Source organism: Asparagus officinalis, chromosome 3 (genome assembly GCF_001876935.1).
Source record: "Asparagus officinalis chromosome 3, Aspof.V1, whole genome shotgun sequence".
Lineage (NCBI taxonomy): Eukaryota > Viridiplantae > Streptophyta > Magnoliopsida > Asparagales > Asparagaceae > Asparagus > Asparagus officinalis.
In genome coordinates this window covers 5785391-5804131 of record NC_033796.1, presented here as the reverse complement: position 1 = coordinate 5804131, position 18741 = coordinate 5785391, and the positions used below count along the sequence as shown (strand labels likewise).

Here is an 18741-nt window from a genome sequence, read left to right as displayed (position 1 = left end):
TTGCCGCAGAAGCATCTGCGACTTGATTGATTGCTACAGGTTAACTACTGGATCTAAAATGGATTTGCTCTTCTCATCATCGGCAAATAATTAAATTTTGGCTAGCTGGTTTTGTGGGTTGCCGAGCTGACACGTGAGCCGTGGGAACGCTCTCGATGGAGCTATTATATATTGTATGGCCTCATCATCTCATGCGTAGGCCTGCGGTTTTGGTGAGAAGAGTAAATTTGCTGCCATTTTGTTCAGCGAGAACGGGTTCATTAAATGTGCTGATGCTTGTGGATGAGACGCCAACTAGATGCTCTGAGGCGTAGCGCGCTACGGCCCCAATTGACCAAAACTATCTGAACTTATATTTCGCCTTAAAAAAAAAAAGCCTTTTGAATCAAATAGATCGAATAGTCTGAGAATATAAGTTTCCACGGAATCTACTAATTGCTCGTTTGGGTGTGTTTGGTTTGAATGAAAGTGGAAGAAAGGAAAAGAAAGTGGGAAAGAAAGTCATTTTTCATTGTTTGATTTAAAAGAAAAGCAAAAAGAAAATGAAAACAGGAGAAAATAAGAAGGAAAGTGGGTTGAATTTTCTCACGATCCTTTCCTCGTTGGAACCCAGCGAAAATTTTATCGGGGAAGAAGAAGCTGAAGGATGCGAGGAGGGCCACGCATGTAGGATTTATTTTCACGTGGGGGCCCACAAGATTAAATGGGCATGCATCAGACTTTATGTAGACAATTATAATCACTATTCCATGTGGGCCCCACATGTCATAAATGTCCGCATACATGAAAGTTTTCTTCGGCCATCTTTCTATTAGCTCCTCCACATTTTTAGTTATTACGAGAGTAGTCCCTGAAACATTAAACATGCTACTAAGTCCCCGATTTTCATAAGTTATTTCAAGCTAACCTTTCCAATATAAGTGCAGGTTTATGAATAAATTGATGGCTTATTTGCATTTATACACACTATAGTTTTTCCTACTTTTCACTTACATACCCTCAATGAGTTTGCTCCAATACCCTCAAATAATAAAGAAAATAACATTGTTTATTTTCCTCTAGATTTTCTTTTAATTTTCTTTAGTAACCAAACATAAGAAAAAAAAAAAACTCATTTCACTTTCATTTTCTTTTCTTTTTCTTTCCTTTTCCTTTTCATTTTCATTTCCCTCATGTTACTTCAAACCAAACACAGCCTTAGAGAAGTAGTGGAAATGTGTGTATTCCAGTAATAGCTCTACAAATAAATAAAGGGAAAAATGCTTTTAGCCCCCAAAAGCCAAGTGAACGTGCTTCCTACCCCCCAAGACTTGGTCAATGGGCGTTTTACCCCTAAAAATAAAGAATTTGTTCTCTGAGCCCCCAAAACACAAAACCCAAGACATTAAAACATGTGAAGACCATAATACCCTTCTCTCTCTTTCTTTTTTTATTAAAATATGATGAGGGTTATTTTATTATTTTTGTTTTTCTCTCTCTCTTTATCATGATGTACCAAGAGGATGGTTGAAATGATTGATGGGGATTATTTTATTATTTTCGTTTTTTATTATTTTCGTTGTTTGTATTGGGAGGTTATTAATGTTACGGGTCAATTGTTAAGGTTACGAGTTAATTGTTAATGTTACGGGTCAATTGTTAAGGTTATGAATCCTCTCTCTCTCTCTTTCTTTTTTTATTAAAATATGATGAGGATTATTTTATTATTTTTGTTTTCTCTCTCTCTTTATCATGATGTACCAAGAGGATAGTTGAAATGATTGATGAGGATTATTTTATTATTTTCGTTTTTTATTATTTTGGTTGTTTGTATTGGGAGATTGTTGATTGTTAATGTTACGGGTTGGTTGTTATGGTTAAGGGTTTGTTGTTAAGGTTATGGATTTGTTGTGTAGGTTACGGATTTGTTGTTAAGGTTACGGATTTAATTGTTAAGGTTACGTATTTAATTGTTAAGGTTACGGGTTTAATTGTTACGGTTACGGTTTATTAATTGTTAAGGTTACGGTTTAATTGTTAAGGTTACGGGTTTAATTATTATGGTTACGGTTTTAATTGTTAAGGTTATGGATCCCTTCTCTCTCTCCCTCGTAACCTTAACAATTAAACACGTAACCTTAACAATTAAATTGTAACATTAACAATTAAACCGATAATCTTAACAATTAAACCCATAACCTTAACAATTAAACCGTAACCTTAACAATTAAACCGTAACCTTAACAATTAAACTGTAACCTTAACAATTAAACCCATAACCTTAACAATTAAAACCGTAACCATAATAATTAAACTCGTAACCTTAACAATTAAACCCGTAACCTTAACAATTAAACCGTAACCTTAACAATTAATAAACCGTAACCGTAACAATTAAACCCGTAACCTTAACAATTAAATACGTAACCTTAATAATTAAATCCGTAACCTTAACAATTAAACACGTAACCTTAACAATTAAACCCGTAACCTTAACAACAAATCCGTAACCTACACAACAAACTCATAACCTTAACAACAAACCCTTAACCTTAACAACCAACCCGTAACCTTAACAATCAATGCATAACCTTTACAACCAACCATTATCCTTAACAACGAATATTCTAAAAATACAAAAAGAATAAAAAACAAAAATAATAAAATAATAATCCTCTTTAATCATTTCAATATCATCAAAGAAACATCATGATAGAGAGAGAGAGAAAGAGAGAGAGAGAGAGGATTCATAACCTTAACAATTGACCCGTAACATTAACAATTAACTCGTAACCTTAACAATTAACCCGTGACTTTAACAACCTCCCAATACAAACAACCAAAATAATAAAAAACGAAAATAATAAAATAATACTCATCAATCATTTCAAATATCCTCTTGGTACATCATGATAAAGAGATAGAGAAAAATAAAAATAATAAAATAACCCTCATCATATTTTAATAAAAAAAGAAAGAGAGAGAGAGAGAGAGAGAGAGAGAGTATTCATAACCTTAACAATTGACTCGTAACATTAACAATTAACTCGTAACCTTAACAATTAACCCGTAACTAACCTTAACAATTGACTCGTAACATTAACAATTAACTCGTAACCTTAACAATTAACCCGTAACTTTAACAACATCCCAATACAAACAACGAAAATAATAAAAAACAAAAATAATAAAATAATCCCTATCAATCATTTCAACTATCCTCTTGGTACATCATGATAAAGAGAGAGAGAAAACAAAAATAATAACATAATCCTCATCATATTTTAATAAAAAAAGAAAGAGAGAGAGAAGGGTATTATGGTCTTCACATGTTTTAATGTCTTGGGTTTTGTGTTTTGGGGGCTCAGAGAACAGATTCTTTATTTTTAGGGGTAAAACGCCCATTGACCAAGTCTTGGGGGTGGGAAGCACGTTCACTTGGCTTTTGGGGGCTGGAAGCATTTTTCCCATAAATAAATCGAATTGAATGGGGGGAGAGAGAGAGAGAGAGAGAGAGAGAGAGAGAGAGAGAGAGAGAGAGAGAGACGCTGTCTGTGTGTAAGATTATCAATGCAAAGTCATCAAGATCCGTCTGTTTTGCAGATCCAAAAATATGTGAATATACAAGTAGGTGCGACTACGCAATTGATGTACATCCCAAACACTCTTGAGTAATCGTAGGTCAGCTGCCATTAATTTTCAATAGATTTTCAAGACTTCTAATGCAAATATGAGGTAGATAACCGGAGTACAATCTACAGTAGAGTTTACACGTTTTTACTAAATAGGAATATTGAATTTAATATTTAGACGTGTATTCACACTCGTATCCATGCTTTGGAAGAAAATATATGTAGGTATATGTAGGTATGACGACACGCGTGTCCAATCCATTCACACCTGTAGAAGGTAGTTCTATCTTGTTGGATTTGATTAGTTGAATTTCTTTTGTGCGGTCCAAATTCAAGGGACAATATTATGTCGTGATATGTACGAAGGATTTTCAATAGGGTAATCTGTGCTGGGGAAGTAGGAGAGAAATTTACCAGGCCAGGTGAATTCAGATAAATTACTTTAATTTCCATTTAACAAAGGTTTTATCATCACTACAAAGATAAAACTTGAAAGAACAATTGGTGTTACCCACGCAAACTCGTCCATTACACAAGTGACGCACCTTTCTCTCACTCAATACAAATTCAATACCCTCTCCTTCTGCTTATTCTCAACCAAACGGCATTATCATAATTTTGTCTAAAAGTAAAATAAAAACAATAAAAAAACAAAAGAAAACATTATGACATAAATATTAGCACGGTATACGTCCACTCAGAGCCCCAGGGAAGGCAAAGGGGAAGCGAGAAGAGACTGCGGTGACGCCATCCTCCTCTTTCTGAGCCTCTCAGCGATGATGAAGGAGAGCTCCAAAGACTGAGATGCGTTGAGACGAGGGTCACAGTGAGTGTGGTAGCGAGAGCTGAGATCGTCGAAGGTGACAGTACGGGACCCACCGATGCACTCAGTCACATTTTGGCCTGTCATCTCCAAATGAACGCCTCCTGGGTGGCTGCCTTCTTGATCGTGGACATCGAAGAACGCTCGAACCTCAGCCTGAATTGATCATATAGATAAATGAATGAGATCCCAAATAACTACTGAAACTTGTTTGCACTGTGATAAATTTGGGTTTTGGTCCTACAGTCTTATTATGCCGGTGAAACAAAAATGTAAAGAAGACTAGGGCATCATATGACGAAGGTTATCAGCATTTACTTGGGAAAGGTTTGAAGATTATAATTGAAGAGCAGAGTTCATACTAGTCAAATGTCTGGAGTAGAAAATGAAAGGCCACCAAACATCTACCGAACTTTCAAGGATTAGATTATCAAGCCTTTTGTTGACTTAAGTCCATCCATCATTTGCTACCCAACTTTTGCAATCTTTCTTTAATTAGCCAAAGGGTCTAGTACTCCTTCGAAAATAGCTCCTTAACAAAAACAAAGCAAAAAATAAAAATAAAAAAATAAATTGCAGGAGATTCATATATGGTTTCTTTCCCTTTCACACTGCAACGCTGCGAAGATGACTGAGTTGCAAAATGTGAATCATACTGACAATTCAAGACATGTATCACACTAACTGTTTTTAATTTGCGCTTATAGTAACGCCAGCGCGACTTTAAATGATTTGAACGCTTTACTTCATATGTGAAGTTGACACATGAAGGTCGCGTTCAGCAGAAAAAGAAAAAAAAAAAAAAAGACAAATAAAAAAAAAAAAAAATAACAAGAAAATGGTAGTTCCATAGTACTTCCAGCTCCATATACACTAGAGAGTAAGAATTAATTGTAGGCAACATTTAAACAATAAGTTCGCATGGAATTGAGAATTTAAAACAAATTAGATTCCGTAAGAGCAAAATCATCAAAATTTAGTACTGCAATAGTTAGAAGCAGTAATTTGTTAAATAATATCCACAAAATATGCAATCAATTAAACCATACAGATGTTGTTTTAAGAACGAAACTGAGACCTACTTTAATAATAAAATATAAACCTAATAATAGCCTTCAAGCAGGAAAGCAACTTCCAACTGTACTTCAATTTCAAGACGAAGCGATTAATAATCTGTGGCCATAGGTATTAATTAATTATTGATGTTTGGCCCAGGATATTAAGTAGCTACATGTGGTCCGTTATACTGTTCTACCGAGCTAAGAAAGCCGAAACATTGTGAAATTAATGTATATCGTACCAGAATAGCATCAAATGGGCGAGTCTTGAGGCCACAAGGTGCCTTGATGGTGTTCCCATGCATTGGATCACTGACCCAAGTAACAATCTGTCCAGCTCCACGAACAGCTCGAATCAAATGGGGAAGCTTCACTCTCATGTTCTCAGCACCCATTCTAACTATCACAGTGATTCTACCTGGTTTATTTGAAGGGTTCAAGATCTCAACCAGTTTCACAAGGTCCTTTGGATTCATCTTGTCGCTTACCTAAAAAAAACCATCAAAAGCACAACAATTAATGTTAGAAAGTCGAACAACACAATTACGTTTGACACATAGAAGTCCTCTAGTTATTTGTGAATTTACCTTGATGCCGAGGGGATTGGCAACACCACGGAGGAACTCAACATGGGCTCCGTCTAGCTGACGAGTGCGCTCACCTACCCAAATCATGTGGGCAGAGCAATCGTAGTGAAGGCCAGTGGTGGAGTCCTCTCGGGTGAGGGCCTGCTCATAGGGGAGGAGGAGGCACTCATGAGATGTCCAGAACTCTGTGGTTGTCATGATTGGGTGTTCTACAGTCAGCCCAGCTGCTGTCATGAATCCCAAAGCCTCGTCCACACGGTGGGCCAGTTCTCTGTACCTGTTCACATATTGTTGTAGAAAGAGTAAGTAAAACCTGCTCATATGACTTTCTAGGTGGATATGAAAGCCCTTTTGTCAAAAAAGTTAGCCTCCCAAGCCATGTCAGTTTCCATTCACTGAAGTTAAGAAGAAAGACACAAAATGCAAAAAGGAAATCTAGAAAATGAGCAAGCAATAAATAAAGAAACATCCAAAACAAGCTAGTTGATCAAGAAACAACTGCTTAATGATACGGAGAAGAGCCGTAGGCATCTCTTTTTCCCCTTCATGCTGGTAAAAGCACTTGTCCTTCAATCATTTGCGATCGATAATCTAGAGAACATGCAGTTAGTTCAGAATGGGAATGAGCAAACACACGAGGCTGATGTACATACTTGGTTGAGAATCTTCAGATATGTGATGAATTGAATTACCATGACCAATGAACAAATGATGGATTACACACCAAATTGGAGGGCTATCAGGAAGTTATTTCCGGATAAATTTGTCAGAATATAATAAAATGTGATACAAAAATTGTGCCCGTTTAGGGAAGGAAATTTGTCCTTTTCTCCTTTTCTACATAACCTCATAATGTAAGAAAACTGAAATTTCTGAACGTATCTTGTAAGAAAGTATGGGATTTTTGATAAATTGTTTCTTGACTGCCAATTTGCATAAAAGAACATAAGAGTTATTTTAAGGGGGGAAATTACTTCAGAAGAATAATCACAAGTGATAGTTTGATGTACTCAGCAGCAAACTAGCGGAGATAGGTTTTACTTTGCTAATTTTAAAGGGAAAATGGAACACTCAACATTGTAAGAATAGCAGGACGGTGGAGGTGTTGTATTACCTGTCACCCTGCTCGCTGTGCTCAGTAAAGTCAAGGTTCCACTGGGTGACCCTCTGCATGGCAGCATATCCACCAGTGGCAAAGGCACGGAGGAGGTTGAGGGTCGCAGCAGACTGGCAGTATGCCCTGATCATTCTCTCAGGGTCTGGAACCCTCGATTTCTCATTAAAGGCATCCCCATTCACGTTGTCCCCTCGGTAGCTTGGTAACTTGACTCCATCCTTCACCTCGAATGGGTCTGATCTTGGCTTTGCAAACTGTCCTGCCATTCTCCCCACCTAGAACAAAACAAATTTAGAAATTAATCAACTAAGATTTATTTTATTTTTTGCTTGTTTAGAAAACTTTTCATTTGTTATGTACTAAATTTCTATCATATGCTTGGACTCTCCTTTTCAAATATGAAGAACCCACCATTGAAGTTTTAATAAAGAATAAATGAAAATTATTGTTTTGTTAATCATATCTGTGATAATTAACCCGAAAATACATGTTCCTGATTTTAGACGTGTGTACTGTGAACTAACATGCTAGTACCAGGTGACAGCAATGTTTCTCTAGTTAACAAAATCCAAGTCCTCGCACAAAATTACAAAACCAGGGTACATGGAGCCAACTTTTGCCAAAGGTGCCAACTTTAACCAAAGGTGCAACCTTTTACCAAAAAAGTTTCTGGTATTTCTCTAAACAAAAAAGTTCATGGTCGTTTAGAAGGGGGGGAAAACCAGGGCAAAGTTACATCAGATGTTTATTTTATTTTACCATAATTCTGCAAACTTCCAAAAAGATGACAACTTTATGCATGCAGCATCGAAAAAAATTTCAAATTTTCATTCCTTTCACACAAAACACCCACCTTGATCACAGGCATCTGGCCACCGAACATAAGCACAGCCCCCATCTGAAGCAGGATCCTGAACGTATCCCTAATATTATTCGCATTGAACTCCTTGAAGCTCTCAGCACAATCTCCTCCCTGCAGCAAGAACGCCCTCCCCATCGCCGCCTCCCCCAGCTTCTCCTCCAAATGCCTCGCCTCGCCGGCGAACACGATCGGGGGAAAGCTCTCGATCGTCTCCAGCACCTCCTCGAGCTTCGCCGCATCGGGGTACTCCGGCAGCTGGAGAGCCTTCTTGGACCTCCAGCTGTTGAGATCCCACCTGCCAGGTTTCGCCGGAGCTGGCCCCCGCGGAGGTTGAGCCGGCGCCGGAGATTGCTCCGCGAGTGTACGGCGGAGATTGGTCGGACGGAGCAGCGGCGGCGCGAGGGGAAATGGCGGGGAGGAGGAGCGAGTGAGGGGAGGGGAGGGGAGCCTGGTTTCTTGATTTTTAGGAAGGATTTGTGTCGGGCGACAGGGGAGGAGGATGGTATCGCAGAGAGCCATTGTCCTGCTGTTTATTTTTTTAATTCTGGGAATTAAAAAATAGCAGGATTTTTTTTAGGGGCCTTCGATAATGGCTTGTAAGGTGGAGAGGAAATGGAGTGGGGCCGTTTATATAGAGGGGAGTGGCGGGGCGAAGGAAGGGGGTTGTCTTGAAAGGGAGGGTAGTTGCAGGAGCGATGAATTTGGGTTGGTGGGAGAAAGGAAGGGGGTTGCATTTTGTTAATTTAGACATTTGTTTATGGGGAGAGGGGGGAAATCGTAATTTGTCGCGTGGAGTGAGCGTATATATCATTGTATTTGTTGGGAATGGGTTGGTGGTGGTGGTAACACTTGAATTCGAAAGCAGTTAGGCGATGAATGAACTATTTGATTTTTTTCTTTTTTCTCTTTTTTTTTTTAACAGTGCAATGCGCACTGCGGGAGATATTTCTATCTTATGGGGAACTTTTTTTTTAATAAATTATATAGAAAGGCTAAATTGCAAAAAGGTTCCGTGTAGCTTCACCAACTTCGCAAATAAGCGGTCCGCATTTTATAGTTGAGCAAGCAAATAAGGCGAAGGATGGTTGTATTGTAATTTGGATGACCTTTATGAGGGGTATAAAACTGTAGTAAAATGTCACGTGACAGCTCGGATGGATATATTTCAAAAAAATATTCTAATGGCTAACTAACGGATGGTATCAATTTTCAACATTTTAAAAACTTTAGGGTATTTAACTGCACGGTTTTAAAACTTCGGGTATTATCTGAAGGGTCTGAAAATATCCGGGCATTTATTTGCTCGATTTTAAAATAAGGTCGCTTATTTGCAAGGTTGGTGAAACTATATGGCTTTTTTCGACAATTTTGCCTTATAGAAAACACTATGTATATATATCCAAAATTTACAATAGAAATCCTTTTAGAATCATCGCCTATAAGGGCCTGTTTGTTTTACCAATTTTATGGAATAGGAATGGTATTTGGACCTGACAATGACGTTTTCGTAATTAATATATTCCAAATGAATCATAATCCTGAGTTTGGTTCAAATTTTTTTTATAGAATTGCTAATCTATAAAGTGACTCAAACAGTGTATATTTCAGGAAATCCAAATCCACTCTATTTGCTAGGAATTGGGTGGAATTTCTGACACCTCTCCTCTTTTTTATTCTAATTCCTAATCCTATTCCTAATCCTTGGGTGAAACAAACATAGAATACAAAAAAAATGAGATTCCATAAAACTAAAACTTGTCTATAAATTTTTTATGGATTAGATTGGAATCCATAAATAAAATAGGATTCCTAATCCTATTCCTACTCTCTATTGAACCAAACAGGCCCTAAGAGTAGGTTGATTTACATCATTAATAGAAAGAAAATCCTATCAGAACCATCCCCTAGGACTAAGGAGCAAGGATTCTATCAAAACACCTAATAGAAAAAGGTGATCTGCACGTTGGGAATTACAATTCAATATTATAGGAGTAGACTGGTTTACACCTTTAATATAGAATATAAATTTTATAAGAACCATCCCCGAGGGTGAGGATATTCTGAGGCAGATACTAGAATTTTTACTTCGAAATATATTAGTAAAATCTTTTTGTCTATTATAGCCAAGAAAATAAAAAGGTAATTCTAATGTTTATCACTTTAACTATAAAATATCCGAGACAACAGGCTTTCAAACAGTTTAGATAACACATGAGAGAATACTATAGTATAACGTAGGCGAAAGACATTTTCTATTAAAACAAGGGAAAGGGAGAAAAAAAAGAAGAAGAAGAAAGCCCGTTAATTTCAGTAGAAAATAAAACCTTCCACTGTCGAAACTTTCATAGTAAAGGCTGGTGCATATTTATCTTTCCTAACAATATAAACTACATATCAATCGACTATTTACATTTTGCAGATCGATTTTTTAAACGCAAATGATTATTATTATTATTATTTATGATCTGCTATCCGATCTATTCCAATTCCAACATTTATTTATTTTTCTGTCATCTGTTTTGTTGAACATATTTAAAAATCAAAAAAAAAAAACGGAATAAAAAGGTAAGAGACTCTCTACGATTAATTTGTTCGATGTGGAGTGCGGAACCGGAAAGAGGCTAAAATACACTTGGAATAATATTCCGGTGTTAAATTGAGGTTTAAGGACTGTCAAAAAAGTATTAGAGATGTACGTAGCTTTTATGCCCTTTTCTTAATTAAAAAAAAATGGTCTAGTGAAACTTATTAGGAGTTGGTGCTGGAATAGTAATAATAGTATGCTCTTGAGCATCCGATACAAATTATGTAATAATATTGTAATGTTAATAAATTTAATTATTGCACATATAATTTGGGTATTATTTATATAATTATTATATATCATTAGAATTTATTTTGTTAAATCATGCACTGTGATGGTCACTTGCTTGGAGATATGATCTAACTTTAAAAAATTTTAAATTTGTGCTTAATCTATAACTAGTAAAGGATACATGTAGTCTGTCTAAAAATTACTGCAGATAGCTGATCCTCATCAAACACCGATGATGGTCACCGCTGGATCTAAAAAAAGAAAAAATAGATGATCGCGATCTTGAAAAGAGGGGCTTTGGCAGAGGCTTTTTGAGATCTTCGGTTATCTTGGAGCTTCGGCAATCTTGAGCGATCATCCTTGGAGATTCTGAAGCTTTGGAGTAAGATCTTGGCTATAAACTGATTTTCGGTTAAGTCAATTCAACTCTTTAATAGAGTTTGCAACTCGCTATGAGTTCATTAACTCGTTAAGAGTTATAAACCGATTTTCGGTTCAAATCAACTCTTTTAACAAAGTTTAAACTCACACTGAGTTATTAAACTCGTTAAGAGTTATTTTCAAACCTGCCACGCAAGTTCTCCTCAACGTCAACCAAGAGGAAGATATCGTGTTCCACGAGGTGAAGCATTCGGATCGTTAACGGAAAGCGAACTCGACACGAACCTCGAGGGAGACATTCCATCGACACCAAGAAGAACTCATGTTAAACAAAGGGAAGGGTCTCTGTCGATCCTTCTCTCTTTTGTAAATCGGGAAACCGATCGAGAAGATTATATTTTTTTTCTAAGCCAGTTAGAGATAAATTTGCATTGAGAAAATTATAACTCATTCTTTTTCTAAGTCTGTTAGAGAGAATAATACAAATTTAATTCTCCATTTTCTTCTTTCAATTTTCCCAACAAACAATAACTTTGTTATAACATGTTATTATGCATGGACAAATTTTCAAAACCGACCACTTTGGATTTTTAATTGCAAAAAACGACCCATTTCACTCTTATTTATAAAAACCGACCCAGTTGGTTGAAACTGGGTCGGTTTTTGAAAATTTTTTTCCCAAACTTCACGCGAGTTCAACTCCCGTGAAGTTTTGTTATGAGAAAAACTTCACGGGAGTTGAACTCCCGTGAAGTTTCCCAAAAAAATTTAAAAAAACCGACCTGTTTTCAGCCCCTGGCTGAAAACAGGTCGGTTTTTGTAAATATTTTTAAAACCGGTCGTTTTTTGCAATTAAAACCCTAAAGGGGTCGGTTTTGAAAATTTGTCCTATTATGCATGATACTGATATGTGAGATGTGGTGGTGGTCTCAACCGTCAGGAATGAGGATTCTACGGGTGTATGTCATAAGCACGCAATGTGATGTGTGTAGTACTAGACCATATTTGAATTCTCTAGGACAAGTCACCTAGGAGATGAAGATTTCAAATTGTTACATGATCCTTTTGACTTGATGATATTGTCATTTTTTATTTGATAATTTAGTATACTTTAATGTGATAGTTAAGCTTGTTTAGCAAGAACTACACAACCTGAAACGTTAGGTTGCTAAATTTAGGTTGCTAAATTTTATTTAGATAAATGATGGATATCTAGATAGGATCCAGTATGCTCATTATGATGAGTGAATTTATTATGCATTCCCATGAAGTTATTAAATTCTTGCCGGCACGTGGTTTTGAAAATATTTTTTTTTAATTTACTTTTTTATAAAAATAAAATATTTTAATGTTTCAAAATGATTTTTATTTATGTTCATGAGAATTGCAATTTAGGCATGAGTAAATATGTGAGTTGTCCTGCTTAAAAGAGTTGCCTAAAATAAATGATATTAAAGGGGACTCAATGTAAAATATTATTTATTAATAATTAATCTCATATTATGGAAGAGCTTCTATGAACAGTTGGTCGGATAAGGATTTGATTGTTAAATTAAAATTATTAACTTGATTAATAATTGGTTCTCAATATGAGACCTAATTGTTCTCACTAATGTCATTGGAAGTGGTTTACATACAATGCAAATCTATTTCTATTCTTAATTGTTATGGATAACGTTTTTGAACAAATCTATTCTACCTTTAATTGTTATGGATAGAGTTTTTGAACAATTATAAATTGTTTAAAATCAAAATCTCTAAGACTAGGCTAATCCTATATATAGAGTTCATATGTAGCCTTATGAAGATACAGAAAATCTTATGAAGATAATATGAAGAATAGAATAGAAATAGAACTTTGAGAACATATCTCTCAGTATTGCTCTTCTTCGGTAACGGGTGGATTTCAATTGGAGGTTTTTTCTCTTGAAGAAGCTATTTCGGATTGATCTCGGGATAGATTATTGTAGAAATTCGAAAAGTGTTTTAAGTATTCTTCTAGTTTTTAATTAATTTTGATTAATAGTCATGACATTCTATTTTCATTGCGTTGTATGTTATATTTCCAACAACTAGATCTCATCTCAAATTCATCCTGATTTCAATAAAATCTATGGAGTATTCGAACATGGGACTGATAAGTGGAGAACAAACTCACTCAACCTTCGATGGACCCGGAGGAGGACTTTGATCCTCGGAGCAAAATACCTATTTATATTGTTTAATAAAGAAAGTTTATTTACTTTGGATTCGTTGGATTAAAATCTTATGAAAGATTCTTATCGCTAGAAAATTTCTGTTCACTTTTTTTTGAGCCTGAGAAACAGGGTGGGGTGCCCTGTTCATTTAAATATATTGAAAAAATTTCAGAAGAGGAATATACATCAGCTCTAGGTGGAGAAAACACAGTGGGAGAAGTGAGTAGGGAGCGGACCATTGTCGTCGACCTACTGCTTTCTTGCAGCTAGAGAAAACAAAACACCAAAAAGTAATACAACATTGCAGAGAGGGGATTGTAACAGCTACAGTACTATGATTAACGACTGAACTATGCTAGACACAGCTAGCAGCTAACCAAAAGGGAGCTTCTTCACAAAATGGTTCTACTTCCTACAGGGACTAGAGTTGCAGGTGCTTAGTTGCTTGAGAAATTTCCCCCAGCATCAACAGGGGCGTTCTTCTTGGCTAGCTCCTGAAAGCCGAGATTGAGGGATGCCCTTCGAAGCCTCCTAGTTGTTGGACCCTAGAGGGGGGGTGATTAGGGTCTTATGCTAATCTAATCCGATTAAATGCCAATTAAAACTAATTAACAAGTTATCCTAGCAAGTGTGAAATATAACAAGATATGTAAGCTAGGATAAGCAATATGAACAATGAGATATATCCTATATGATGAATATATATATATATATATATATATATATATATATATATATATATATTATATTATATATATTATATATATATATATATATATAGTAATATATAATATATATATGCAAGGATATATTAAACAACACAAGATAATATATCCTAGCCAATAATAATATACAATATGATATATGTAAGGATATATAAACTAACACAAGGATGAATAATCTAAACAAGAATAGTGATGAATAGATGAATGAGCCTAATGCAATGGCGATATAAGATATGAACATAATATAATGACATGAACTGCCAAAGACACTTCATAACAAGCAATTGATCACGAGTTCTGGAACCTGTCCGCGTCCTAGTCTCCGCTCCCTACTCCGGGAGAAATCCAGCTATCAACGCGGGTTTTTCTACGTCACCCGAATCAAACGTTTACACCTACAGTATCGCGGTTTCAAACGCTCACCGATTCAACGTTCACTCTCACACTCGTTTCCTAGGCTGCACCGCAAACCTTAGCAACACTCACAATGTAAGAATATATAAATTTGTTTCTCTACAATAGAATGAAAACAATGAAAGCAAATCATAAGTTACAATTCTCACCACCCAACTATCTATGTATGAAAGTATCAATAAGCCTAATGTGGGTTGTGTGTGTAGCAATGAGTAAATAAGATCAAATCACTAACTCAAATATAATCTAGCTTAAGAACAATGATATCAATCTAGATCATATATAAATGTAAAGCTAGAGTTTGAGTTATGAAAACTTCTCATTTGTAAAGAAGAGATGGTAGATGATAAGTTGGAAGTCAAACTTCATAGTAATACTCCTCACCTCGTTGGTGGAATTTTGATTCACCCAAAACAAACTCTCATTTGCTTAAAAGCTTTTTAAAACCACTTAACACGAAACTAAACCTTGTTAAAAACTTTATTAAACTTGATTAAACTTCTGGTTAACTGAAAAGACATCACAATGCGGGTATATATACCAGCTCAAAGTCAGGCCAAAAACCCCAAAACGAAATGACCAAAAGACCCCAGCACAGCTCAGAGAAAGCATGACCGTTAAAAAGCACGAGACTATATTGTCGGTCGACTCGAAATTTTTGTCGTCGATCGGCAGAGAGCAAAGCAACGAAGAAGAGTATCTGGACCTTCGTCGGTCAACCGGTAGCGGCACCGCATGGGAGTTTTTCGTCGACGACAGACTCTCTGTCGCCCAGTGAGAAATGATCAACTGATCGGTCGACCGGGTCGGTCGACCGAAATCTGACACAGCTGAAAAACCTGATTTGCTGATTTTAAAAAGCTGTTTAAAAATATCAAACAAATTCCAAAAAATGTAAAACTTTGGGGAATGATTGTAGACATGATAATAAACATGCTACAACGACTGGTTTCGAAAAAGGACTTCCCAAATGAAAAATATCATCATTTTACAAAATAGTCCAAAACATGAAAATATGAGATACTTGAATTTTGATGTTTTGACATAAACCAACTTTTGAAACTTTGTGAAATGTTTTTTGTAGACTTAGTAAAACATGTATAAACTGATATTGAAGTCTATAAACTAAGAATACAGTATTTTCACAAATACAATAGAAAATGAAACCTATGAGTATGTATATGAAAATATATTTGTTTCATATCTATGTAGATAAACCAAATCATAATAATAAATATGAAACATGTAATTTCATATTTATAAACATGAAAACCAAAACTTGTGTTGTATATATATGTGACTACATATATATACAAGGAAACTAATAAAATGTGTGTGTATAGATAATTGAGCTTAGAGTATATAACACACATAATATAAATCCTAAACTAAATTACCCAAGCTAGATCTTGATCTTCAATAAGCTCTTCTAGGTACACGTGCGGATGAAGCTTGAACTTGATCTTTAACTTGAATTGTATAGGCTTCAACCCGACATTCCGCCAACCTCCTTTGGATATCATCGTTGAAGCGCAATCCATCCAACCTCCAACTACGTTGTTTGTCTACAATGAATAGATAATACAAGCACTAGACAAACAACATTAGTAGTAAATTGTTTGTAAATCATCATCAAAACAAGAAGGCCAACACTAGTCATCCTATCATCTTCTGTACCTGACCAGAATATAGAAAATCTCGCAATATTAGAAGCAGTTGGGAGTGAGATAGGCTGAATATCCTTGAAAATTAGAGAATTTCTACAGAACCAGATCCACCAACAAAAACATGGCAACAGAATCTTCCATATAGCTTTAGCATCTGAGCAAATATTGGGAACTTTGTGAAGCAGCAACAATTCTTCCATGGTCGTAGGCTAGCTGTTAGCTGGAAAGAGGGGGAGAAGGGAGTTCCAAACATCGCGAGCAAAGGAGCAGTGTATAAATAAGTGATCGTGGGTTTCTGTTCCCGATGACAGAAAGGACAACTTGGGTCACGGTTCCATCCTTTTTTGATCAAATTATCTCTTGTATTCAGCGTCCTTTTAGAAATAATCCAGAGATGGACTTTTACCTTTAAGGAAATGTTGGATTTCCAAATCGTGTTGAAGAACTGGGATTTTAGACCCCCTGAAGTAACAAATGAGTAAAAGGATTTTACAGTGAAAATGCCCGAAGAATGAAGAGGCCACCGTAAGTCGTCCAGCTCAGATGGGCCACCTGGAATAATATGCTCTAAGAAAGAGTGAAGATGGAGAATGCTTGCCCTTTCATTAGGGGAAATACCCCTTCTAATTAGGGGATGTCAATTCCATGAATTATTGAGCAATCTACCTTGCGAACCAATGCTGTAGTTTTTTGAGAGGGCTAGCTTATATGCAATAGGGAAGAGGCTGCTAAGAGTATTTGCTGAAGACCATTTATCATGCCAAAAACTGCCAGTATTGCCATCTCCAACATTCCATCTGACAATGTTAAAGAAGGTGGAGTGAATGGAGAATAGATCTTGAATAAATCTTGAAGATGACATCTTTGGTTGATGAGCAAAGGGATTTGCTCCATTTTTTGAATAAATGGAGAAAAACACTTTGCTGAGAAATGAGGTTATGTCGAAAATTTTCCAAATCCATTTGGAGAGGAGAGCTGAATTAAAAGAGGGGATATCAATCACCCCAAGCCCTCCTTCTTCCTTAGACTTACAGACTGTCCCCCAGTTGATAAGACATTTAGATCTTGAGTAAGACTGTCATTCCAGAGGAAATTTCTTCTGATTTTATCTATGGCCTTAATGACCCATATCGGCAGCTTAAAGAATAACATATAGTAGAGAGGGATGGAGGAGAGGACAGAGTTCAGGAGAGTTAACCTACCTCCAATGGAGAGAGTTTTGTTTTTCCATAAAGATGACTTCTTTTTGAATGATTCTAGGAGAGGTTGCCACTCTCTTTTTGATAGAGAACCTCTTTTCAGGAGAAGTCTCAGGTAAGAAAAAGTGAGGGAACCGACAGAACAGTTGAGTATCTCAGCCAACGAGTTGCCTTTATGAGGGATTTTGCCAAGATAGAAGAGGTTAGTTTTCTGAGGATTTGCACAAAGCCCTGAAATGCTTGCAAAGATGGAGAGAATGGTCTTGAGAGTAACCATATCAGAGGAGTTAGCCTTAGAGAAGATGATTGTGTCATCCGCAAATTGAATGGTTCTAACGGAATTGAGATCACCTCTCAAATTTAGGTTAGAAAGGTCTCCTGAACCTGCGCTGCATTATGAACCGTGTCCTTAACACGATTAGTTTAACATATTTGATGGTCTTAATAGATCACTAAATTTTTGGCAGCGACAAAGATTTACATGGACTATATACATGTTGAATATTTCCTCTAAAATATATGCATGTTGAATAATGGCTAAATGACACTTAAATACCCTATTGTTTCACCAACATTACAGCTTGAATACCTTAAATTATAAAAAGTAGCACTTTATTAATATTCTAATTTACAAAAAATTGGCGTGGTAGTACTTTTTGTAAAGGTGGTGAAACGGTAGGGTATTTAAGTGTTATTTTTTTACAACTTGAGGTATTAAAGTACTTTATTTTCCAACTTAGGACATCAAACTGTTATTTTTTATAATTTAGAATATTTAAGTGTCAACGTGGTGAAACAATAGGATACTAAAGTGCTATTTAGCCTTTGGGTAATTTCAAAAGATTGATGACATGTGTGATTTTGCGATGGAAAGATCACAAATTTGAAACATATACCAAACACGCGAGGGGAGTCAACCAAATTATATCCGGAACAACTATTTTTGAGTTATTTCAATATTAACCCCTCAAATCTTCATTGTTTCTAAATTAGTCCCTCAAATCATGGAAATTCCTATTAGGTCCCTCAAATCATGACATTGCTTACAATTAGATCCCTCTGTCTAAGTTAACATCTATTTGGGTAAGTGCGGTTAAGTTAATCCTTAAAACCCCACATGGTTAATTATAATAGTGCCCTTATGTTAAAGCTTTTATAGGGTTGAGAGGGGTAAGAGCCGTTAAAATATGTTAGAGTGAAGAAGAGAGCCATTGGAGAAAAAAAAAAGTTTTTAATGAGTTGGGGTTGTGTTGCTCTTAAAGGGTCAAATGAGTCTAAATGGGT

At 36.0% G+C, this 18741-nt stretch overlaps 1 protein-coding gene across 1 annotated transcript; it reads right to left on the bottom strand.

Annotated features, from left to right (window-relative positions):
* Positions 4039-17734, bottom strand: LOC109834542 (phospho-2-dehydro-3-deoxyheptonate aldolase 2, chloroplastic-like). Its single transcript, XM_020402582.1, is given in 9 exon segments — positions 4039-4590; positions 5735-5980; positions 6080-6356; positions 7194-7471; positions 8050-8417; positions 8420-8584; positions 16361-16810; positions 16925-17293; positions 17461-17734. Coding segments are annotated over 9 exon segments (2709 nt in total). The 3' UTR covers positions 4039-4308.